The 26,409-nt window shown below is 43.8% G+C and overlaps 1 protein-coding gene across 1 annotated transcript in view; it reads right to left on the reverse strand.

Annotated features, from left to right (window-relative positions):
* The window catches only part of abcc8 (ATP-binding cassette, sub-family C (CFTR/MRP), member 8), a 111,147-nt gene extending 86,970 nt beyond the window's left edge, over nucleotides 1-24,177 (reverse strand). The window contains 5 exon segments of the mRNA XM_067379078.1: nucleotides 170-336; nucleotides 12,186-12,307; nucleotides 14,145-14,286; nucleotides 20,336-20,498; nucleotides 23,679-24,177. Coding sequence (XP_067235179.1) covers nucleotides 170-336; nucleotides 12,186-12,307; nucleotides 14,145-14,286; nucleotides 20,336-20,498; nucleotides 23,679-23,702 — 618 coding nt within the window. The 5' untranslated portion in view covers nucleotides 23,703-24,177.
* Between the last annotated feature and the right edge of the window lie 2,232 nt (nucleotides 24,178-26,409).

The raw sequence follows: 26,409 nt of genomic DNA on the forward strand, positions 1-26,409 counted from the left end.
CTTTAAAACCCAGATTAAAGATCGGATTGCATTCAGAGCATCCCAAACTCCCTGCGGTCGGAAAGACTGATATAGCAGACGTGAGCAGACTTTTGTATTATCCGAAAATCACAGCCAGAGGCTGAAGAATAAGAATGGAGAATACCAATCACAGACACACAATCATTACCCTCGTCGTGATGACGTTGATCTCCACGGCCAAAAGCAAACCATATAGCAGTGTCAGTAAGCCCGTGATCCCGAACCGCAGCTGTCTCAGGCCGATCCCATGCTCCGTGTACTTGGCAAACTTGATTGTTTTGGAGACAAATGCCAGAACCCAGTAAATGAGCAAAGCTGTGAAAGAGAAATAAAACACTGACAGTAAATATAATCATATATGACCGCACATTCTCTACACAGATTAGTACTAAAGGCGTCAGTCTCTGCTGCTTTTGCTCTGTATGCAACAAACACGGCTGTGCTATTATTATGCTATTTTGAAGGTTCCTTTTACAATAGGTTTACATGCAAGGTCAAGGTCAACATTTTAATTTTCTCATAATATACACTGCAGCATCACTTTGTTTCTTACATTGTCTGAAAGGATTTAGTCTCTCTAAACCCCCTCCTTTCTGAGAGCCTACTCTGCTTTGATTGGTTAGATGGCCCAGTCTGTTGTGATTGGTCTACTTGTCACGGTTCATGAATCCGCTGTCTCATTCTGGTGTCTGTGTGTTCTGTAGTGTGTCACCTGATTGTTGGTGTGGGCGTCGCCGCTGATTATCTGATCAGCGGCAGCTGTTTGCAATTACACCTGCCTTTATAACGCCTTGTCTTTCGTCTCATGTTTGTCAGATCGTTGTTTGGAGTCCTGGTGTTGTTGTCTCGTGTTGCTCGTGTTGTTTGTTCCTTGGACTGGATTCTCGTCGTTGTTTCCTGGTTCCTTGTTTGGATTGTTCTCTGGAATTCACCCACGGATTACACGGCACTGTTTCACGGACGCACTTCACCAGTCACCATTCATCTGGACTCTCATCGCCCATCGAGGTCCCTGCGTCACCACTCTCCTGCTGTGTTCGTTGTGTTATCTGTGACTGACCATCTGTGTGTGAAGCTCTTAAATAAAGAGATTAACTTGCTATTGCATCCGTCATTATTTACGTGACAGAACGATCTGACCAACCATGGATGCAGCAAGCTCAGCAGCTTTGACGGAGTTCATCAACCACAGCATTTCCCGCATGGACCAACAGCAGGAGAGTATCTCTTCCACCGGACGCGCTGTTCAAGCGCTGGTGACGCAGGTGTCTGAGCTCTCCCAGCAACTTCAACAGCTTCGAGCTCCCACTGCGCCAACCCCACCGCCGATTCCCCCCACGCCGCTGGAGCGGTGGGATCAGCCAGAACCACGCCTTCCTGTTCCTCAGACTTATGCCGGTGAGCCGAACTTTTGTAGAGCGTTCTTGAACAAGTGTTCCTTGCATTTCTCGTTGCAGCCACACACCTTCGAGATGGAGAAATCCAAGGTGGCTTTTGTGATCACGCTCCTGACAGGGAAGGCAGCATTGTGGGGAACGGCGGTGTGGGAGAACCAGGATCCATGCTGCGCCTCGTTCCAGGCACTCGCCGCCGAGATGAGGAGAGTGTTCGACCGTGCGGTGGCTGGCAAGGACGCTGCCCGACAACTCACCGAACTCAAGCAGGGTAACCGCACGGTCGCAGAATATTCCATCGAGTTTCGCACTCTCGCGGCGGAGTGCCGCTGGAACGAGGAGGCGCAGTGGGATGTGTTCCTGCATGGGTTGGCCGACCGTGTCCATCGAGAGATCTATGTCTTGGATCTTCCTCAGACACTCAACGGACTCATCGATCTCGCGCTGCGAGTGGATGCTCGACTTCAGAGGCTGGAACGTCTAGAATCTGCTAACGCTAAGCCTCATGGAGCGGAGGGCCGGTTGGCCAATACAGCGGACACGGTCGGCTCCTCTATAGATCCCGAACCCATGCAGGTAGGGAGAGCTCGGCTTTCCCGGGAGGAGAGAGAAAGGCGGAGATCCCAAGGCTTATGTCTCTACTGCGGAGCATCAGGTCACTTCCTCAGGTCTTGCCCAGTAAAAGATCAAGCCCGGTAGTAAATCTGAGGCTACTGTCGGGTGGGATCTCCGCCGAGAAGTCCTCACCATCCACCCTCCTCCCGGTAAGACTGAGATGGGCGACTCACAACATCACCTGCCAGGCACTCATCGACTCCGGGGCTGAGGGGAACTTCATGGACACCAACTTTGCACAACTTAACAGTTTACCCATCATCCCACTCACCCGCCTGATCACTGTCGACGCACTCAATGGACAACGACTTCCCAGCATCTCTCACTCTACGGACTACGTTACTCTCATCTCCTCTGGCAATCACAATGAAGACATTCAGTTTCTCCTCATGGACTCACCTCAGGCACCTATCGTTCTCGGACACCCCTGGCTCACCAAACACAACCCTCGGATTGACTGGCAGCAGCACACCATCACCGAGTGGAGCACTCTTTGTCACAGTTCTTGTCTGTTGTCTGCTTGTCCCACTGTGTCTGTTTCTGTGTTACAGGAGGAGGCGGTGGATTTGTCTAACGTGCCCGCAGAGTATCAAGACCTGAGGGAAGTGTTCAGTAAGTCCCGGGCTGCTTCTCTCCCTCCGCATCGTCCCTATGACTGTGCCATAGATTTAGTACCCGGTAAGTCTCCGCCTAAAGGCAAACTATACTCTCTGTCTGCTCCCGAGAGGGAGGCCATGGAGAAATATATTTCTGATTCTCTGGCAGCGAAATTCATCCGCCCTTCCTCTTCTCCAGCGGGGGCGGGGTTCTTTTTTGTGGGGAAGAAGGATGGGTCTCTGCGACCTTGCATTGATTACCGAGGGCTGAACAACATCACGGTAAAGAATACTTATCCTTTGCCGTTGATGTCTTCAGCCTTTGAGAGGTTGCAGGGAGCATCCGTTTTCACTAAATTGGACTTAAGGAACGCTTATCATTTGGTTCGCATCAGGAAGGGGGATGAATGGAAGACCGCGTTTAACACCCCTAGAGGACACTTTGAATACTTGGTCATGCCCTTCGGGCTGTCCAACAGTCCAGCGGTCTTCCAGGCACTCGTCAATGACGTGTTGAGAGACATGGTCGATCAGTTCATTTATGTCTACCTGGATGACATATTGATATTTTCCTCGTCTCTCCAGGAACATGTTCAACACGTCAGACGAGTGCTTCAGCGTCTGTTAGAGAATGGGCTTTTTGTCAAGGCGGAGAAATGCGAGTTTCACGCACAGTCTGTTCGCATGGATCCTGACAAGGTTAAGGCTGTGGTGGATTGGCCAAGTCCAGATTCCCGTAAGGCCCTACAGAGGTTTCTGGGATTCGCCAATTTTTACCGGCGTTTTATTCGCAATTTCAGCCAACTAGCCGCGCCTCTGACCGCCTTGACCTCCCCCAGAACGACCTTCAGGTGGTCGGATGCAGCGGAAGCTGCATTTGCCAAACTGAAGAGTCGCTTCGTTTCGGCTCCCATTCTCATTGCCCCTGATCCTTTGCGTCAGTTCGTGGTGGAGGTCGACGCGTCAGAGGTGGGGGTAGGTGCAGTACTATCCCAGCGTTCTCCCACGGACGATAAGATGCATCCTTGCGCATATTTTTCCCATCGTTTATCTCCAGCCGAACGCAACTATGACATTGGTAATAGAGAGTTGTTGGCAGTCAAATTAGCGTTGGAAGAGTGGCGTCATTGGTTGGAGGGTTCGGGGGTACCCTTTATCGTATGGACAGATCATAAGAACCTTGAGTATATTCGATCGGCTAAAAGACTTAACTCCAGGCAGGCTCGGTGGGCACTTTTTTTCGGACGTTTTGATTTTTCCCTATCGTACCGCCCGGGCTCCAAAAACATCAAGCCCGATTCTTTATCTCGCATTTTTGATCCTTCCGAACGCCCGTCTACTCCCGAGTGTATTCTTCCCGAGACATTAGTGGTCTCCACTCTTACATGGGAGGTCGAATCGAAGGTCCTGTCGGCCTTAGAAGGGGTAACGCCTCCGCCCGGATGCCCACCGAACCGTTTGTTTGTACCGGAGAAGTTAAGGTCCTGCGTTATCAAATGGGGTCATTGTTCCAACGTGGCTTGTCATCCAGGGGTTAATCGGACTAGGTTTTTGGTTAAGCAACGATTCTGGTGGCCAGCTATGGCTCGTGACATTCGCAGTTTTGTTTTGGCTTGCTCGGTTTGCGCCACTGGCAAGACTTCCAATCGACCTGCAGATGGGTTACTCCAACCGCTGTCTGTCCCTTCGAGACCTTGGTCCCACATTGCGCTAGATTTCGTTACCGCCCTCCCACCCTCCCAGGGGTACACGGTCGTTTTGACCGTGGTGGACCGGTTCTCGAAGGCGACTCATTTTGTTCCCTTAACTAAATTACCCTCTGCTAAGGAGACAGCGGTTACCGTCGTAGACCACATTTTTCGGTTACATGGCCTCCCGATAGATGTGGTGTCCGACAGGGGTCCCCAATTTGTGTCCAAATTTTGGCAAGAGTTTTGTAGACTGCTGGGGGCGACTGTCAGTCTTTCCTCTGGGTTCCATCCCCAGACCAATGGGCAGACCGAGAGAGCCAACCAGGATTTGGAGCGAATGTTGCGATGTTTGGCGTCCAAGAATCCTTCCTCCTGGAGCCAACAACTCTCTATGATTGAGTACGCACATAATTCATTACCAGTGTCTTCGACGGGCCTCTCTCCGTTTGAATGTAGTATAGGTTACCAGCCACCTGTGTTTCCCAGTCTGGAATCTGAAGTCGCGGTCCCCTCCGCTCACGCCTTTGTCCAGAGGTGCCACCGCACTTGGAACAGAGCCCGTGAGACTCTGCTGCAGGTGAGGGCGCGCACCAAGGCTAAGACTGATCGCCACCGGTCGAAGCCTCCCGTATACGTCGTTGGTCAAAAAGTGTGGCTTTCTACTAAGAACATTCCGCTCCGCTCCGCTCCGTTGCCAATAAATTAGCTCCTAAATTCATAGGCCCGTTCCCTGTCACCAAAATCATTAGTCCGGTGGCAGTCCGACTCAAATTACCTCCAGCGTACAGGAGGATTCATCCCGCCTTTCATGTTTCCAAAATTAAACCCGTTTTTCACTCTCATCTTAATCCGCCTACTCCGGTTCCTCCACCGCCGCGACTCGTAGATGGGGAACCTACTTATTCGGTCAATCGCATTCTGGACTCTAGGCGGAGGGGACGCGGATTCCAGTACTTGGTGGACTGGGAAGGTTACGGTCCGGAGGAGAGAAGTTGGGTTCCTGCCAGGGACATCCTGGATCACTCCCTCATCGATGATTACAATCGACAGGTAAGGAGCTCTGGGAACGCCGTGAGGCGTTCCTAGGAGGGAGGGTACTGTCACGGTTCATGAATCCGCTGTCTCATTCTGGTGTCTGTGTGTTCTGTAGTGTGTCACCTGATTGTTGGTGTGGGCGTCGCCGCTGATTATCTGATCAGCGGCAGCTGTTTGCAATTACACCTGCCTTTATAACGCCTTGTCTTTCGTCTCATGTTTGTCAGATCGTTGTTTGGAGTCCTGGTGTTGTTGTCTCGTGTTGCTCGTGTTGTTTGTTCCTTGGACTGGATTCTCGTCGTTGTTTCCTGGTTCCTTGTTTGGATTGTTCTCTGGAATTCACCCACGGATTACACGGCACTGTTTCACGGACGCACTTCACCAGTCACCATTCATCTGGACTCTCATCGCCCATCGAGGTCCCTGCGTCACCACTCTCCTGCTGTGTTCGTTGTGTTATCTGTGACTGACCATCTGTGTGTGAAGCTCTTAAATAAAGAGATTAACTTGCTATTGCATCCGTCATTATTTACGTGACACTACTCTGCTCTGATTGGTCAGATGGCCCAGTCTGTTTTTATTGGTCTACCGCTTTGCAGCGTGCAGCACTTGATACACAATGAACAGTAATGATGCCGTTGGTTTTACCATATCATTTTGAGCCCGATTCCTCATCTTTTGGAAGTGCAATCACAGCGTATTTGCATTTGCAGTGCAGAAAACGGTGTCTTCTTTACATGTCAACAACACCAACCAAACTCTTCCAGGCCTAAGCTACAACTACAGAGTTTGAGGGTCAAAGTAGATGTTGGTCACCAGCAGCCAATGAAGACCATAGCCTGGCATTATGCAAATTTGTCACAAACCTACATAGGTTCAGCAGGAAGTGAGACTGTAATTACTGACGACTCATAGCAGGCGGTTCAGAATTGGTTCTTTCTTTTGGTAGTCATAAATTCCATTTATCTGCACTTTGATCTTTGAAACTTTGCAGACCTTTACAAAAAGATGTAAGTCTCACTACACGTAAGACTCACTACACGAAAGGCAATATCTGAAAAAAGCATAATAAGGGCACTTTAAAATGGCTTCTTTCTCCAGATGTTCAATGATGGGATAATAAATAAGGTTAGAGTCTTTTAAGAGGCCCAGCCAATCTCAAAAATATTACAGTCGAGGAATGTGATTGTAGGGCTGAAACTTCAATCTCTTGACAACGTTCAAGTGATTGGAAGTCAATTGTAATAGACTGTTCCCATTCAGTCGGTCACGTTCAACGTACGTCGGACAGACCGACGAATAGGAATCTCGCTAGAGAGGCCAATCTACTTCGAGTGTAACTAAACGAGCCAATGCACATTGGCATGCAATCATATGCATCAGCTGCTTGCCTCGCAGCGCGGGTATATAATGAGCAGCAGGTGCGTTGCATCTTCAGCTTTTCGCTTCGGAGCCAAACCTTCTCAACACTGAAGAAGATAGCTACTGAAACCACGAGTGTGAACGAGTCTGCTCTTCGAGACGTCTCTTGGTTGCGGTGCAGGCGGACAGCGCAGCAGCGGGGCCGATTTCTCCTTTGTTTTTCTTTGCCTTTTTTATTTGAGCAAAAGCTGTAATCAGCGTGAAGGCCGTTCTCACGGCTGGTGAAACGGTGCGCCTAGAGCGCTAAAAAGCTGTTATTACAGCTGGTAAGAGAGCGCCTTCAAGGAGAGTGCACACGACAGGCTGCACATTTCCCTGTCTGTGCTGCAGCGGCTTTTCCCCTGCGTGCTTCAGCACCTAAAAGAGTCAGTCCTTGAAAGAGCTTACACGAGTAGTTCGCGTCTTTTTAAAGATGTCGTTCTACTTGTGTGTTTCTGGATGCGGTCGTTACCTGGCGCCTCGGGATGGTCACCAGCGCTGTATCGCGTGCTTGGGCTTAAGGCACGCTGAGGCGGCGTTTGTGGACGAGTCATGTACCCATTGTGGGAAGATGACCGTCGCAGAGCTGCGGTCGAGACTCCACTTTCTGCAAAGGGGTGGAGTCCCGGTCCCGACGCCTCGTTCCAATCCTCCTCAGAGGGTTGCTTCGGGCGGCGGGGCTGGTGACTTGAGGATCACGGTGAGCGCGTTTCCTTCGTGGAACCAACCCCCTAGGAACCCTCACCCCTCTTGTGCTCCGCAGCCAGTAGAGCTGCCGGGGGAACGCGGTGGACCACCCCAGAGGTGTGTACCATCCGTATCCTTCGGAGCTCCCCAAGACGACCGGATGTCGATCGCTGCATCGGAGGGTGAGCCTGACGCTTCTGGGGATGACGATTCGGCGCAGCTGCCTCCCTCGGGAGTGACGACTGTGCCCGATTCAGACCCGGAAATGATGGCTATGCTTTCCCGGGCCGCCAACAGGGTCGGGCTCGTGTGGAACCCTCCACCGTGTCCCGAGCCCTCGAGGTTGGATGATTGGTATCTCGGGGTGGCAAGGGCTGGTTCTCAGCCCCCCACCCCAGTGCCTTTCTTCCCGGAGGTGCATGAAGAGCTCACTGGCACTTGGACGGCACCTTTTACTGCCCGAAGCCGTGTCGGTGGGTCCTCCTCCCTCACCACCCTTGATGGTGGAGCGGCTAAGGGTTATACGCGCATACCCCATGTGGAACGGGCCGTTGCTATGCAACTGTGCCCTAACTCCACCTGGCGGGGGGAGCCGTCTCTCCCTTCCCGGGCCTGTAAGTACTCGTCGGATCTTACCGGCAAGGCTTATCAGGCCTGTGGGGAAGCCGCTTCCGCCTTACACGCTATGGCGTTGTTGCAGGTCCATCAGGCCAAGGCACTGAAGGACCTGCACGAGGGTGGTCACGATCCGCAAGTTCTACAAGAACTTCGTGCTGCGACGGACCTCGCGCTTCGAGCGACGAAGGTTATGGCGCGGTCTCTGGCTGTGTCTTGCGGACATGAGGGATACTATTCTTAATTCCCCCGTGTCCCAGACCGGCCTCTTCGGCGACGCGGTCGAGAACTTTGCCCAACAGTTCTCGGCTGTACAAAAGCAGTCAGAGGCCATCAGTCACATCCTGCCGAGGCGGTCAGCTGCTGCACCTCCACCGCCGGCGGCACCTCAGACTGCCCGTCGCCGAGGGCGCCCCCCTGCAGCCGCCCCCGCTCCGACGCCCCAGCAGCAGCAGCCTCCATCCAAGCGGCGTCGTGGAGCCGGTCGCGGGCGGGGTGCCCAGCCCGTCCAGCCACCCCCTAAGAAGAAGGGTGGCAAGGCCAAGTCCAAGTGGCCCTAGGACGGGCGACCCGGAGATGGACGGGACTGCTCTTCAGGAGGTGGTGACCGCACCGCTCCTTCCCCCGGAGGAGGGCCGGGTGGAGAATCTTTTGTTTCCCCTTTTTGTTCCGCCGCTGGCCATTTTCATTAAAAGAGCAGTTTCCTCTATCTCCGGGTCCGAAGAGGGCTCGGAGAGCAGTGGGAGGGCTAGAACCTCACCACTCTCATCCACCTCTTCTGTCGCCAGCGGACAGCAGCGAGCAGCAGGTAGGCAAAACCTCGACTGCTCCCTCTGTCCACCCGTGGAAGCAGGTAAGTGTTGCACAGCACACTGTGACCCCGCTTCGGGCCGCCTCACACAGAGAGCCTCCCGGGCCGCGTCCCTGCGTTCCACCTCGCTGCCCCGCGGCGGGTACGCCGGTGGTCCCCTTGGTGCCGCTTGCGCGGTCTCTGGGAGCCTGGCTAGCGCTCCCCAGTCCGTCTCGCTGGCTTCTTCGGACGCATTTTCGAGTGCATCCGTCCCCGAGATTGGTTTGCAGCGATCGACCTGAAGGACGCGTACTTCCATGTTTCGATTCTTCCGCGACACAGGCCATTCCTGAGATTCGCGTTCGAAGGTCGAGCATATCAGTACAGAGTCCTACCCTTCGGGCTGGCCCTGTCTCCCCGCGTCTTCACGAAAGTCGTGGAGGGAGCCCTTGTTCCCATGAGAGAACAGGGTGTTCGCATTCTCAACTATCTAGACGACTGGCTCATCCTAGCACAGTCTCGGGATCAGTTGTGCGAACACAGGGATTTGGTGCTCAGTCACCTCAGCCAGTTGGGGCTTCGGGTCAACTGGGAAAAGAGCAAACTCGCCCCAGTGCAGAGGATCTCTTTTCTCGGTATGGAGTTGGATTCGGTCGAACAGATAGCACGCCTCACAGAGGAACGTGCTCGGTCGGTGTTGAACTGCCTGAATACGTTCAATGGCAGGACAGCGGTCCCACTGAAGTTCTTTCAGAGGCTCCTGGGGCATATGGCGGCTGCAGCGGCTGTAACACCGCTCGGTCTGCTTCATATGAGACCGCTTCAGCACTGGCTTCACGGCCGAGTCCCGAGATGGGCGTGGCAACGTGGCACGTTCCGAGTGCCAATCACTCAGGAGTGCCGCCGAACCTTCAGTCCGTGGTCGGACCCTTTGTTTCTTCGGGCAGGAGTGCCCCTAGAACAAGTGTCCCGGCATGCTGTGGTTTTCACAGATGCTTCTGCCACCGGCTGGGGTGCCACGTACAACGGGCATGCAGTCTCAGGGGTTTGGACGGGACCCCATCTGCATTGGCACATCAATTGCCTCGAGTTGCTGGCAGTACGTCTTGCTCTGAGCCGCCTCAAAGGCCTGCTTCAGGGCAAGCATGTACTGGTCCGTACGGACAAAACTGCGACCGTTGCGTACATCAACCGTCAAGGTGGTCTACGCTCCCGTCGCATGTCGCAACTCGCCCGCCATCTCCTCCTGTGGAGTCGGAAGCATCTGAGGTCGCTTCGCGCCATTCATGTCCCCGGTGTGCTCAACCGTGTGGCCGACGAGCTATCACGAGCTGCGCTGCCAGGAGAGTGGCGACTCCACCCCCAGGTGGTTCAGCTGATCTGGAGAGAGTTCGGAGAGGCTCAGGTAGACCTGTTTGCCTCACCAGAAACCTCCCACTGCCAGTTGTTTTACTCTCTGACCGAGGGGACACTCGGGACAGATGCACTGGCTCACAGCTGGCCCCGGGGCCTGCGCAAATATGCGTTTCCCCCAGTGAGCCTACTTGCACAGACCCTGTGCAAAGTCAGGGAGGACGAGGAGCAGGTCTTGTTAGTTGCGCCTTACTGGCCCAGCCGGACCTGGTTCCCAGAACTCTCACTCCTCGCGACAGCCCCTCCCTGGCCCATCCCTCTGAGGAAAGACCTCCTCTCTCAGAGACGGGGCACTCTTTGGCACCCGCGTCCAGACCTCTGGTAACTCCATGTCTGGTCCCTGGACGGGACGCGGAGGTTCTAGGTGACTTACCCCCTGAGGTACTTAACACCATCACTTCGGCATGTGCACTGTCTACGAGACGTGCTTACGCCTCGAAGTGGAACCTGTTCGTCGAGTGGTGTTCTTCTCGCTGAGAAGACCCCCGAAGATGCTCGATCGGAGTCGTGCTTTCCTTCTTGCAGCAAGGGTTGGAGCGTAGGCTGTCCCCCCTCCACCCTCAAAGTCCATACTGCTGCCATATCCGCTTACCACGACCACATAGATGGCAAATCTGTTGGTCAGCACGACCTGGTCATCAGGTTCCTTAGGGGGGCGAGACGGTTAAATCCTCCTCGTCCCCCCTCCATACCCTCTTAGGACCTTACTCTGGTGCTCAGAGCACTCCAGATTGCTCCCTTTGAGCCTTTGCTGTCAGCAGACTTAAAGATTCTCTCTATGAAGACTTTGCTGCTGGTGGCATTGGCCTCCATCAAGAGGGTAGGGGACCTGCAGTCATTTTCGGTCGACGAATCGTGCCTAGAGTTCGGGCCCTACGGGGATCCCATATGGCTTTTTCCACGGCTGCTCCTAAACGAAGCCCGTGTCTTTCCCTCTGGGAGAACCCATCTCTCACCGAGTGGAGTCACCCCAGTTCTTCCATATGTTGTAAAACCTACAAGGTTAGTCCATATGTACTTATCCATATAACTCCTTCGGGGAAGGATATGGCTTCCGCAGCGTTCCTTATTGCATGTAAGGCTACGCTTTCCCAGCGTTATCCAATTGTCGCACTGAGTGGGTTTTGGGAACAACAGTATTCGACCCTCTCTGCGTGAGCCTGGTCCCACCGTCCTTAGGCAAGGGGGTTCAGGTGGCTCACGACAGAGCGCTGGAAGAGGGCAGCTCCTGTGGCGCTTTGGTAGGGATTCCTATTCGTCGGTCTGTCCGACGTACGTCGAATGTGACCGACTGAATGGGAACGTCTCGGTTACATAGGTAACCCTCGTTCCCTGAAGGAGGGAACGGAGACGTATGTCCCGTCGCCACAGGCGTTGTCCTGCTGATGCTGCCGCCTGCTGGGTTCGGCTCCTCAGCAAAAACCTGAAGATGCAACGCACCTGCTGCTCATTATATACCCGCGCTGCGAGGCAAGCAGCTGATGCATATGATTGCATGCCAATGTGCATTGGCTCGTTTAGTTACACTCAAAGTAGATTGGCCTCTCTAGCGAGATTCCTATTCGTCGGTCTGTCCGACGTACGTCTCCGTTCCCTCCTTCAGGGAACGAGGGTTACCTATGTAACCGAGACGTTTTATTCTGGAAACAAAACTGTAGTTAAAAAACAGCACTGAACCATCAAGGGCATGTAGAACTGCAATGCAGTCAGATTTCCAGAATCTGTGTGAATGTAGCTGATGCGATTCAAATTTTTTTCCTAAGTACATACACTTCTTATTAAAATTGCTGTAATATCCATATTATAATTAATCATCTTTACATCACTGTTTAAAAAGCGATTTGCATTATGAATGAAATGTGCCACATCCAAATAACAGAAAAGTCAATCCTTAAAAAACAAAAGACACTATAAAGTCGACACATACTTATCAGAAGTTTGGGGAAGTTGGATGTCTCTATGTTGTGGTAGTAGATGATTGATGTGATGGCAGCCATGAAGGCCAAACATGATGGCATATAGAGGTGCAAGTGGACCGACTGATTAAACCTGAGAAAGAGAAAGAGAGAAACAGAATTAGACATAGATCAACATATCCAAATAAAAAATAAAACACACAAACAAACAAAGGATACAGACTGATGGATGAACAGGTTAATGTCACATCCATGTCACATTTCATGAATATGTATGTATATATATATATAAAACAAAGATATGTCATCCAAAGTATGTAAGGTAGTACATCTAGATCTCTTTTATTGAATCCAAAATGTTTTAATTATATTTTGCTACATATAAAGGTATTTTAAAGATTTTGAAGCGTCAAAAGGTCATTCGGTTTAACCGTCCAAAGGCCAATACAGCCATTTCAGTTGTGATTAAAATATCTTAAAATGATATATATTTATAAGTGTATATATTTTTTATTCTGACATGATTTTATAACATCATATATTAACAATGCAAAATGGAATTAAAATTATGTGTAGAAGTCGTTGCTGTGTTATGAGAAAGAATGTCCAGAAAAAATAATTTCATTGATGTCATTCAGAGTAACCAACATAAAGGGACATTTTGGATCAAGTCATGCAGTCAATATCATGTGACAGGATGTGACATCATTCAGACACCTGCAGAGGACCACATGGTCATGAAGCAAAGTGACTAACTCTCTATTAACTATTTGAAAAATTAATGTTTTCACTTCCCAAATATCAGGTCATTCGTTACAACCACTATAAAACTTGGAAAATGTTATAAAATTTGAAAACTTGTACTAAATAAAAAATGTTTGATTGTCCTTTTGCTAGCTAGCTAGATATCAGCCTGTTAGCATTGTTTGAAAATATCATAATTCGGTAAATTCATAATTTTGGTTAAACCGAATGACTTTTTTGGTGACAATTTTTGACAATATATATATATATATATATATATATAGTCAAAAATTGTCACCAAAAAAAAAATAAAAAAATAAATATTTTTTGTTTTTGTTTGTCTGTTTATCCATTATTCTTGAGATTTTCATTTAAACATAATTAATGCCTTTTTAAAGAAATCAATACTTTTATTCAGCAAGGACACATTAGATTGATCAAAAGTAACAGTAAGAGATTTATAATGTTACAAAAAATTATTATATCAAATATGTGCTGTTCTTTTGAACTTTCAATTCAAAGACTCCTGAAAAAAGTGTAATGGTTTCCACAAAAATATTAAGCAGCTCAACAGCTAATAACAGTATATCCTTCTTGAGCAGCAAATCAACATATTAGAATGATTTCTGAAAGATCATGTGACACTGAAGACTGGATTAATGAAAATTCAGCTTTGCATCACAGGAATAAATTACACTTAAAATAGAATACTATACAAATAGAAAACTGTTATTTAACATTGTAATAATATATCACAACATTACTGTTTTACTGTATATTTTATTTTATCTGAAAACTTTTGAACGGTAGGGTATTTTCTTTTCAATAAAAAATACTCTATAATGGTAAAAAAAAAAATATACAAAAAAATACAAAAAATTATACAAAAAATAAAAATTAAAAATTATGAAAATGAGATATAAATACTTTACTATTCAAATCAATAAAATAAAGTAAAATAAATGAAACAAATGTATCCTTAAATGTAATTTTTAGTAGTAGTAGTAGTAGTAGTAGTAGTAGTAGCAGCAGTATTATACTTTCATTGTTTGTTTTTCATTTAAAAATGAAGGAGAATGTGCTTAATTGTCATAAAAATAATATCATAAGACAACAACTACAACAACAACAACAACAAAAAAAAATGGGCCTATACCAGGGCATGTTCTTAATAGGCTTCATGAGATTCACGCATACTGACAGACAAACAGACAGATAGATCTCACCCATCGGACACGATGCCCTCGGCTATTTCACACACGGTGACAAAGAGCAGGATGAAGGTGAGGATCCAGCGGAGGTTGTGTCCAGGGAAATGCAACCAAGTGCTGTGATGGATGTGCACCTTGGAGCTCTGACTCCCCCAACCTACAGTACAATGATTAAAAGTCGGTACATGGCTACAGTACATCTACACAACGTGCTGTCTGAGTCGTTGCAATAACAATGGGGCAGATTTTACCCTTGATATCCAAAAGAACCAGATATTAAGAATATGGGGAAGCTAATTCAAAACAAACAAAAACATGATTTAAGCAGTTTGTTTTGGAATATCATGCATAAAATGTCCATTTGAGATGGAAATTGCATGGAATTTAATGATTCTGATTCATTAATAGTTCTTTTTATTCTGTTGAGATTCCAACAGAACAGATAACAAATCAGAAATATCATTTTGAACAGACTGCTCCAACTGATTCATAAGCGTTTTGGATTAACTAAATAGAAAAGAACCATAAAAGCCAATGCACACTGCACCGACAGATGCCGACAGACATTGTTGGGTTTTGTTGGATCAGTTTTTCCCCTGACAAGGTCTGTCGGAGCTTGTTTTCGTCGACTGAACATGCTGAATTTGAATTAGAATGTCTGAGAAGGGACATGCTGTAATCTGGTGACTGTCAGTGTTGGTCTGCCTCTCTCGGTGCAGAGGGAATTGGCATTAAGAGATATTTCGGTAACACTTTAGAATAATGGTCTGGTAATAAGTGGTAATAAGTAACTATGCAGGAAGTAATGCAGGACTAATGGGTAGTACTACATTAACACTTCAGCTACTACTAATAAGAAACAAGCTTAACTAATCAGTAAGTAATATCAAATTTAGGACTAAGATAGTTCCTTATTAGCTACTAAGTAACACTTGAGTAATTAATGATGCATTTTATGACTATGATGACTGATTAGGTCATAATTAGGTCACAATAATGTTCTTTACAATTTGTCCGTTAATTAATAGTTATTAATGATGGTAATCTCAAAAGGTAATTACTGATTAGCTAATAAGAAACGTGTCTAAATTTGATATTACTTACTGATTAGTTAAGTAGTAGCTGAAGTGTTAATGTAGTACTACTCATTAGCCCTGCATTATTTCCTGGATAGTTACTTATTAATGATGGACCATTATTCTAAAGTGTTACCGATATTTCTTCTGGAGTCGGACTATCAGACCACACTGATAACTGTATATTTTGCAACATTAGAGCCATCAGTGGGATTAAAGTGGGATTTTTATTTTTTTTACAAAATAGAACGGTTTCTGAATAATAAGCGATTCTTGGTTAGCTAATGTTTGTATTGACAGATATCACTGAAATAGGGGTTGTAAAAAGTCAGGGCTGATCTGTAAACAGCACAGAATCTGACTGCAGCCCTCAATTGTTCACCAAACAGCTCTTGGAGTGAATAATAATAATGCATTTTATTTAACGGCGCCTTTCATAACACCCAAGGTCACCTTACAAGCAAACAAGCAATAATATAATAATAATAATAAAAAAAAAAAGATAAATAGATAAATAACAATAAACAAATCCCACTGGCATCACAACAACTTAAATGGTGGAAGCACTTGCAAGGCAATCATTTGTTTAAAAAGCATATACAGTTATATATATATTTTTTTTTTGAAAATGACCGATCGTTTCACTAGATAAGACTCTTATTCCTCGTCTGGTATCGTTTAAAGCCCTTTGAAGCTGCACTGAAACTGTAATTTTGACCTTCAACCGTTTGGAGACCATTGAAGCCCACTATAAGGAGAATAATCCTGGGAATGTTTTCATCAAAAACCTTAATTTCTTCTCGACTGAAGAAAGAAAGACATGGACATCTTGGATGACATGGGGCTGATTTAAGGATGGGAGTAATAATAGCTGATTTGAAAGAGGAGGGTACAGAGCCAGTTGGTAAAGGGTCAAGTCAACAGGTCGTAGACTTAGATTCCCGGATAAGACCCAGTATCTCCACTTCAGTTGGAAATGAAAAAGTAGAGAAAACAGAGTGTGGGGGCACATGGAAAACTGGACAACGGAAATCATAACCTGTGTTACTAGCAAGTAATTGTTGGTGAATATTTTTAATCTTAGACTCTAAGAAAGTCAAAAAACTGTCACATCTGATGGCAGAGAGTCTGATTAATCCTCCAATTAAATTAGAGTAATAGTCAGATTTCAGTTGATCCTTGTAAAATTGGACATGATCAGCAAGCATTTGTTTGTGAACTGAAATAAATACTTTGAATGTTGCGATCCTATCAGATTTATGATAGCAACCTGATTCATAACAAAGCACTGTTCGCCAGAGGAGGACTGGTCCCCCGACTAAGCCTGGTTTCTCCCAAGGTTTTTTTTTTTCTCAATTTTTACACCTATTTGCCACTTGTTTGCTACCTGATGTCACCTGTTGGAGTTTGGGCTCCTTGCTGCTGTCGCCTTTGGCTTGCTTAGTTGGGGACACTTGACATTTGACTTGACATTTGATATTCAACAGTATTCTTGACATTTATTCGACAGTGCTTCTGATCTGCCTGCACTGACACTATGCTTTAAGAGCCGCTGTGCAGCAAAAATTACGTACCAGTTATCAATGTAAAGCTGCTTTGATACAATCTGCATTTTAAAAAGCGCTATATAAATAAAGGTGACTTGACTTGACTTGAACAGTGAGACCAGATTTGGCATGCAGACGCTCTAACCTACGGCCTTTAGTTTTAAGTTGACGAAGTTCTGGGGTAAACCATGGAGCAGAATGATTAAAAGAAACAGTCCGGGTTTTCACAGGTGCATAAACATCTCACTTAGTCCATTATTATAATATGAAACCAATGCATCAGCATCAGAAAAAACAGCTTTGCCTGAAAAGATGGCAAGTTCACCAGCAAAAGTAGACACATCAATGTTCTTAATGTTCTGAAATGTGATAGAGCGATACAGGTTTACCTTAAAGACTGTAAAAAGACAAAAAAACACACGCAGGTGATCTGACAAAACACACTACAATTATAAGGAATTATGCCAGAACAGCAAATGAGATTGAGGATGTGCCCTTTAGAATGAGTGGGTAAATTAGTGAATTGCTGCAATAGGGGAGGGGCTACTTGTTTGACCAAACAATGGACACTTTGCACAGACTGTGATGACGCATTTCCACAGTTATCAGCATTGCAAATCTAGTTTTTCATATACACATTCATAATATGTTACATTGTGTTATATTACACCTTGGTTGTAAATGACAAAAACAAATTAACTCTGCTGCTTGAGTATTTCTGATACAATGGCTGAGGAAGTGACAGAAAATATCTTTCTCTCTTCTGACTGCTCATTCTCTCGATATTTTTCTCTCTTTTGGAAAGTCATTTTCTTTTGCTATTTGAGCAAATGGAAATACAAAAAATATATTTGCTGTCATTTCTCATTCACCGCTATTGAAGTTTACCCAATTATGATGATTTCTGCTTCTGAGAACCCTGGTGTGTTTGGTCTACCTGTTTGGAAACCTGTTCTGTGCCACTAGTGATACAGAAACCAATCATTCAAAGGTTTAGGATCAGTAAGATATTTTAATAATAACTTGCACTTTTATTTTTTCATAAACAATATGGTTTAAAGTTGACCTTTTATGTCCCTTTTTACAAGATGTAATATAAGTGTCAGGTGTCCGCAGAATGTATCTGTGAAATTTGAGCTAAAGATACCGTATGGATTTTTTTATTATACCATATTTTAAATGCCTATTCTTGGGTGGGAGAAAAAATGCACTGATTTGGTCTGTGTACATTTAAATGCAAATGAGCTTGTGCTCCCCACCCCCAAGCTTGTAATTCCAATACACTGAAGCATAAACAATACAGGAGAAACTCACACAGCAAATATAACTCCCAAAATGGATCATTACAAACTGTTCATGATGCAGCATATAAGATCACTTAGGTATGTCATATATTTTGTGGACGTTTGCTAACATTTGATTCTGAATGAGTTTGATGGCATGCTGCACGGCTAACACTGATTGAGAAACTCAATAAGAATGAAAATGCGTTTATGACTTAAAAAGATTGCAAGTATTTTCAGGTTAAAAATGAAAATAACGACATGGCTCTTGTCTCCGTGAATACATTAAGAGACAATGTTAACTTTAGCCTCATTTAAGCCACTTTAGCCACATTCCAGTACATTAGCAACATGCTAACAAAACACACTCAGAAAGACTATTTGCAAACATCACGAAATATATATGAAATGCACTCCAGGACCAGTGTTACTGTTACACCGTTGTCGTTTGCGAAGACAAAATGGCGGCGCCGTGGCTGGAAACATACAGATTAAGGGGCGGTAATATTATAATAAGATCCCCTTCCTACATCACAAGGGGAGCGAAATCTGAACGGCTAATTTTTTCACATTCTTGCAGAGAAAGTCTACCAAAACAAAGTTACTGGGTTGTCCTTTTTCACATTTTCTGGGTTGGTAGATGCAACGGGGACCTGATTACAGCACTTAAACATCAGATTTTCATGGTATTTAATTAAAATAATTTCATTATTGTGTGTGCGGAGACTATTCCAATATATATTTCTAAATGGCACATGCATTTTGATTCTTTATATGCAAGAAATGTTGTCCAGTGACTTGTTTGCAATTTTAGGCATTATTTTGTTTATTTGTAAGACAATATAATTTTTTTTTTTTTTTGTTAAAGAAACTTGGTCAAAGGAGTGTACACTTGTTCAAATTAGGCTAGTGTACTGTATACTGTATGTTTGATTTATGTTGAGTGCTTGGGACATGACTTTTGTTATTGTAATCAGGCTCTCAAAAATTATATAAATTTAGATGTATCAGCTGACCAAAGTTTCTAGGTATGCACTGATATGGAAAATATGGCTGATACCAATAACCGATATTTCTATATTATTGAAACAGATTACCGATTAATTTGCCGATAAAGCTAAATTCAATTTTTATATAATTTTTGAGAGCCTGATTACAAAAACAAAGGTCTCACCATCACCATTAAAAGCCATGTCCAAAGCACACAGTTATAATGTTCTCATAATTATGTAGCTTATATGACAGATTTGCGCTGCACATGTCGTACTTAACTGTATTTTCCATTTTGAAGGGAATATTTCATATTTCAAGCAATTCAAAACCATAATGACAGTGCGCATCTGAAGTGTCTCTGCTGAAGGAAATAATCCATTATTTATCTGCTTGAATATATTGGCTAAATTTTCTTATTAAGCCAATAGCGATAGCATTAAAAATGAGCATATATCGGACGATACCGATATGGTGGCCGATATATTGTGCATCCCTAAAAATGTTATATCGGTTCATCCGTAAATTTATTATAATAAAATCCAATTGGATTCATTTTGATTCTGTTTTTATTCTTTATCAAAAATCAAATCAGGAACCATTCCGAATCATTTGGAAAATGAATAATACAAAGTATGAGAGTATGTGGCAGGTTAATTCACTCTGACATTAGGAGGATTGTTTAATGTTGCTCTGACTCTTTTGGTATGGCAAAACGAACACCGGCCTTCCTGTAACTCAACTCTCTGACAGCACGACTCTCTGACTCTCTTCAGCTGTACATTCCACCACTAAGGTCACATTTGTTTGTCTAAAATTGTTTCCCACAGCAGGTTGACAAACTCTATCCCCGTCTCCCTATGTGGTTTGCCAAACCACATTTTCTGGCGAATGACGACTTGAGTGCAAATCAATTATGCAGTGTTTATATTCGTAATGAATGAGCCAAATGTTCAGAAATGAATTTCAAAGAGCTCATTAATCATTTCCTGTCTGTTTCTCTGATCCTTCCACAAACAAAACTACCCTAAATGGTGCAGTACACCTTTAAAAGTAGATACATATAAACCTGCATATCTATCTATCTATCTATCTATCTATCTATCTATCTATCTATCTATCTATCTATCTATCTATCTATCTATCTATCTATCTATCTATCTATCTATCTATCTATCTATCTATCTATCTATCTATCTTTCTTTCTTCAAGTTCGAGAATATAGTTAAGTTAAAGAATGTTTAGTAACTCCAGCCATTCAGTATTGTAACACAAACATGCATTAGTTCTCACCTGTCTTTGACACTCACCGATGAAGAGGATAGGAAAGGTGATGAAGAGCAGGAAGACGTGGGGCACCACTGTGAGGGCGTCCAGGAAGCAGCCGTTGTTGAGGACACCGGCATCCACATTGTATGCGGCCGAGTTGTTGTCTTTGCCACAGAAAGCCAAGGACATGGTGGTATCGGGTCTCTGAAGTGATCCAGCAGAAGAAAGGAAGGAGGAGAAAGAGGACAAGAAGAGGGTTAAAAGCTAAAAGAGATCCTCTCAGAGCATAATCTGTCCACAGAGGAGCCGTTACATCCTTGCTGTAGGTGGAGGATATCAGCCGAAGTGAATCACTGCACAGGTAGAGTGCAAAAACGGCTCCGGTCCTGCATGGGATGAGCACATCCAAACAGCTTCTTTCCGACAGGGGGGCGCCTGCATCGGATTCCACTGACAAAACCACGGCTCACGGGCATGCTTTTAATAACCACCACAGCTTAATGGCATTAAAAAACAAAAAACATCTCAGTTTGTGCGCAGACACACGCGTGTGCTCGGGATGCAATTTTCCTGTGCTGCGGTGATCAAAAGCTCAGAGCTGACCTTGTGGGAGGATAGCTGGATGGCGGAGTGTGTGCATGAGAGTGATGAGGGGAGAGAGAAGAAGGGAGAGAGACAGTGTGACGGAGGGGTGAGGGAGGGGGAGAATTGCATTGCGGGCGGCGTCAAAAAACTGGCACACATGTTACAGTGAGGTTCACACCATGAACATCAAACATAATGAGCAGTGAAGTGACTCACAGTGAACAAGGAATGATTTGGTAGGATTATCAGGAAATTCAAAAACCAAAACGAACCCATGAGACGTTTGAAGGACAAAAGGATGAAACAGAGATAGAGGTTTACTGATATGGTTTGTTCAGTGGCAGATTTCTAGAAAGCAGTGTGGCTGATAAAATGTCAATATATAACAATTAAAGGACAGTAAATTAGATTTATATTACACATTATTTACTTACAATTATAACATTTTGGAATTCGAAAAATTCGCATCTATAATCTGTATGTAGATTTTATTCAACTAGGCATTCAAAAACTAAAGCCGCGCACACACTTAACGATCGTAAGGCCGATTATGAATTTAAATCGATACTTATGACTGATCGCGCTCAAACGCGTCCAGTCAGAGCCAGTTGTGTTCAGTCAGCGATTACAGTCGGTGGTCAAATTCCATTACAAGTAAGTATTTAATAGTCGTAGAATGTTTAACTAGTCGTTAAATGTGTGCCCAGCTTCAGAAAAACGGAAACAAAAAAACAGGAAAAAACAAATAAACAGAAAAGACTAACAAAACAAATACAAAACAGAACAAAACAAAATAGAAAACAAATGAAAATAAAAAGGGAAAAACAAAACAAACGAAATATAAAACAAAACAGAAAAACAAACAAAACTAGTTAAAACAAAACACTAAAAAAGAAACAAATAAAATACAGAAAATCAAACAAATACAAAACAAATCAAAACAGAAAAAATAATATTTTGAGTTGTTCTGGTGGTAGTAATACACCAATATGTCCAATTTATCTGCTATACTACTGACCATGCCTATTGTCCATTATATTTAACCCTTATGTTGTTTTCGAGGCATTTAGACCCAGAGAAGGTATACTTTTTTCCCAAAAACATTGGACTAAAACTTATAAATCTCTCATTATGCTATATTATCAACAAATATTGGATTCAGTCTTTGTGGCAACTTGATTTTTTTTACATTTTTGTATTTCTTTTTGGAACTGATTGATCATAGGCCTCATTGATCTGAGCTTATATTGGTCAAAAAATGACCATCCATTAAAAATGGAGAAACATTTAGTGTTCAGGAGCATCTTCATCATGTTCATGTTCACATATGTACATGTGTGATTGCAAAGATAAAGGTCTCAGACCTGTGCATGAGTGGATACATGCACACTCATGCTACTGTGCACACACACACACACACACACATGCGCGCGCACACACAAGCAAACAATTTTGAGTATTACAGGCTTTCTTTTCCACAGAGATGAACTTTAACCTTTAACCTAAGGTCAATGAGGCCTACCATCAATCAGTTTAAAAGAATTCAAACCCTGTCCTAATTGAAGGAAAGAAGCTGATAAAAATCCAATATTTAGTGATAATATAGCATAACGAGCGACATACAAGTCATTTTTAAAAGGCAGATCATTTTTGACAGGGAACACAAAAGGTGATACAGAATTTTCAACACCGCATAATGTTTAAATATTGAAGACTATGTCAAAATCTGTATCAATTCAATGGTGCAGTTTGAAGAATTGCATCTTTCTGTGTCTAGAGAAGCTACCTGACCCATGCTGATATTAGATCTAGAGTGTATATGGACTGTGACCCGTATTACTGTCCACAACTAAAACAACCACCTGCCATAGTATGATAAACTTATGACATAGAGGTGAGAAGATCAAGCTGATCTATTACTCAAAGGTGTCAAGTACAGGCAGGTGTGGTGTGTTAGCTATTTCAGTAAGGCAAAATGCAAATTCACTCTCCTGCCAGACCAGCAGATGCAGCAGAGCAACATTTAAAATGCACTGCCACTGAATCATAATTTAATTCTCCTAAAAGAAGCATTTCCAGAAGATTAAATGAGTAGCATGACCCTATAATCTGCAATACACAGCAGGTCAAATCAAAAGTACACCTAAAGGTATATTATTTATTTCAATATACATTAAATTCACTATGTACTGCAGTTATATAAATAGCTTATTATTTATAGGCCAGAATTATACTGTATTTGTTGTGCAGTTCAGTATGCCTGAATGTAATTTATACTGATTTTGATTAAAAATGTCTTATGACGCACACACACACACACACACACACACACACACACACACCAAGAGAAATGATTACTGTGAAGAGCTGGCTGTAGTATATCGATTTTTTCTTTCTTTTGGGCTTCATCCCATTGAAAGAGCAATTCCAAAACAAATGCGCATGCGCAGCATTTCCGTGCATCGTGTCACAAACAAACAACGTGTTAGAATGGTAAATATGTCATAAAAGTAGTGTAAAGCGTAGTATAAAAGTATAAAGCGACATCAGGTTCATATATGGAAAATGTTTCGTAAAAAGTTACAGCATCTTTCTTTGGTGTAGCGTGTAAGATAATGTCTGAGGAAAAGCTGTTTCCTAACAACTTCCTCACTGGAAAATAGAATCGAGAAAAAAAAAAAAGTATATACATCACTTCATGTTTAAAGGTTAGTTTGCAACATGTAGGTAAAACTATACTATCGTGAACATTTCTAACTGAAACCACTTTTCTAATTAATCAAAAATAAATTTGCATACCGGTCTGTAGCGCGTTATCATCATCTTGAAATTCCAGATGTTGCCAAAACTTCGACCTCATATGATGGTTATCAATCCAGTCCAGAGACCTTGCCGTTAAAAATAAGCTTCTAACTCACACGGGAATATGTTAAGAATGGAAAATAACCGAAATTCATATCTGTCTTTGCCATATGGTCCGAGTTTCTCCCCAGAGGAACTAACCAAGGTGCTGAAAAGAGCCTTTACATAATCTGTCTGTTTCACATTCCCAAACATCGATTTTAAAGTTGGTCGATGAATCCAGTTAATCCAGTCGTCTTTCGTCACGTAGGCTACAAACGCGCGCGCCGTGAGCGATCAATCACAATCAATGATGCAACAGAACAAAGCGACTACGGTCAAATCAATCACACAATAGAAGAATACTGTAACCGAAATGCAGCCGATTTTACAGCGTGCAACGGCATTTAACAATAAAACAAGAGCATAAAATTATGATATAATTTCCCAAAAACTGGAATCACTTTGGTGGAAATACATATTGGTTTCGATGTTGAGATTAAAAAAAAGGGCATACAACTGCTACCTTCCTACAAGAAAGTGACCCACTACGCTTAGGCTATATGGGGCATATTTGACAGGTGCTGAAGATATTGCCAGTGAAAACTAGCCAATCAGGACGTCAGCAGAGGATGTTGTCATCACAGCACAGCATACCGCCTCTTTATGGTTCAAAACAAAGAGCATAATTGATAGCTATATCAGAAGTCATAAAGACATAAATCAAAAACTGCGTTTTGTTAATGCATATTTGTTGCTTTGCAAACAACAGCATGTCCTAAAAAGCATAGGCCTATTTATTTGTAAAACATTGTGCATGATTTATAAAGCATGTGCTTAGCTGCATTTTATATTATATAAGGCTCTCAATTGATACCACCTGTTGTCGTTAGAAAAGACGTTCTGTAATAAGAGCGGCAGAGATATTTAAAATATTTATACCTTTAAATATCTATAGATATTTAAAGATGATTGGTTTCTCATGTTCACACATGAGGAGTAAAGGGGGAAAAAATGTAGAATACTAAATAAGGAAAATGGAATTAACAGACAGACAAAGATTTAAATTAGCAGAAACCTATAAATAGGCTAAACATGACAGAGAATACGTAACTCTACTGGTTCACAAAATATGCAAAAAGACATGGTGAAAAATGCTTAAAGGCACAATTACTATCTGCTGCAACCAGCAGGCCATTACTGGTATTGCAGGAACAAGCGCCACCTAGCACAAATATTGCTTCCATGAGCATCTGCATGCACCCGTCCATACGTTTTCATTGTGACTCATAGCTCTAAAGTATGGTAGTATCAATGCAGTATCTTTTCATAATTCCACGCAAAGTAGTGCTATAGGCATTTATAGTAACATGCAGTAGCAAAAGGACAGAACAAAAGCTGCAAAAATCAACACATGAGTCATGACATGGAACTCCCTGTAAGCATGTCAGAACGCCTGCGCAGTCTTGTGAATCCCACATGAAGAGTGTGTTGTGAAGCCTATTTCTGCCACACACACACACACAAAAAAAAACATGCTTTGGTGAAGGTTAATTATTACAAAAACTGACGTTAGAGGTTGCAGCTTTTAGCTTCCTTATTAGAGCGTCCAACTCCTACACCTGAGACTGAGAGACTCAGGTTTGAGGCCCTCACAGAGCGGGGCGAGTAGGACCTGGGTAGAGGGGTTACACATGACCACTGTACCACCTGACTGCTGCAGATAGTAATTATATATATATATATATATATATATATATATATATATATATATATATATATATATATATATATTGCAAAAACCAGGGTGCAACCAAATACAGCATATTAGCACAAACACCTCATACCAACTGTCAAGCATGCTGGTGGAGGGGTCATAATTTGGCCTTGTTTTGCAGCCACGGGACCTGCAGGCACCTTGCAGTCATTGAGTTGACCATGAACTCCTCTGTAAACCAAAGTATTTTAGAGTCAAATGTGAAGCTATCTGTCCGACAGCTAAAACTCGGCTGAAACTGGATCATGCAGCAGGACAATGAGCCCAAGAATACCAGCAAATCTACACCAGAATGGCTGAAAAAGAAAAGAATCAAAGTGTTGCACTGGCCGAGTCAAAGTCCAGACCTCAACCCGATTGAAATGCTGTGGCATGAACTTAAAGGGTTAGTTCACCCAAAAAATCTTCGGAACACAAATTAAGATATTTTAGTTGAAATCCGATGGCTCCGTGAGGCCTGCATAGGGAGCAATGACATTTCCTCTCTCAAGATCCATAAAGGTACTAAAAACATGTGTTCATGTGAGTACAGTGGTTCAATATTAATATTATAAAGTGACGAGAATATTTTTGATGCGCCAAAAAAAATACAAAATAACAACTTATTTAGTGATGGCCGATTTCAAAACACTGCTTCAGGAAGCTTCAGAGCACAAATGAATCAGTGTATCGAATCATGATTCGGATCGCGTGTCAAACTGCAAATGGCTGAATTCACGTGACTTTGGCGCTTTGAACTGCTGATTCGACACGCTGATTCATTATGCTCCGATGCTTCCTGAAGCAGTGTTTTGAAATCGACCATCACTAAATAAGTCTTTATTTTGTTTTTTTGTAGCGCACCAAAAATATTCTCGTCGCTTTTTAATATTAATATTGAACCACTGTACTCACATGAATGGATTTAAATAT

The sequence above is a fragment of the Chanodichthys erythropterus genome, chromosome 24 (assembly GCF_024489055.1).
Source record: "Chanodichthys erythropterus isolate Z2021 chromosome 24, ASM2448905v1, whole genome shotgun sequence".
Classification (NCBI taxonomy): domain Eukaryota; kingdom Metazoa; phylum Chordata; class Actinopteri; order Cypriniformes; family Xenocyprididae; genus Chanodichthys; species Chanodichthys erythropterus.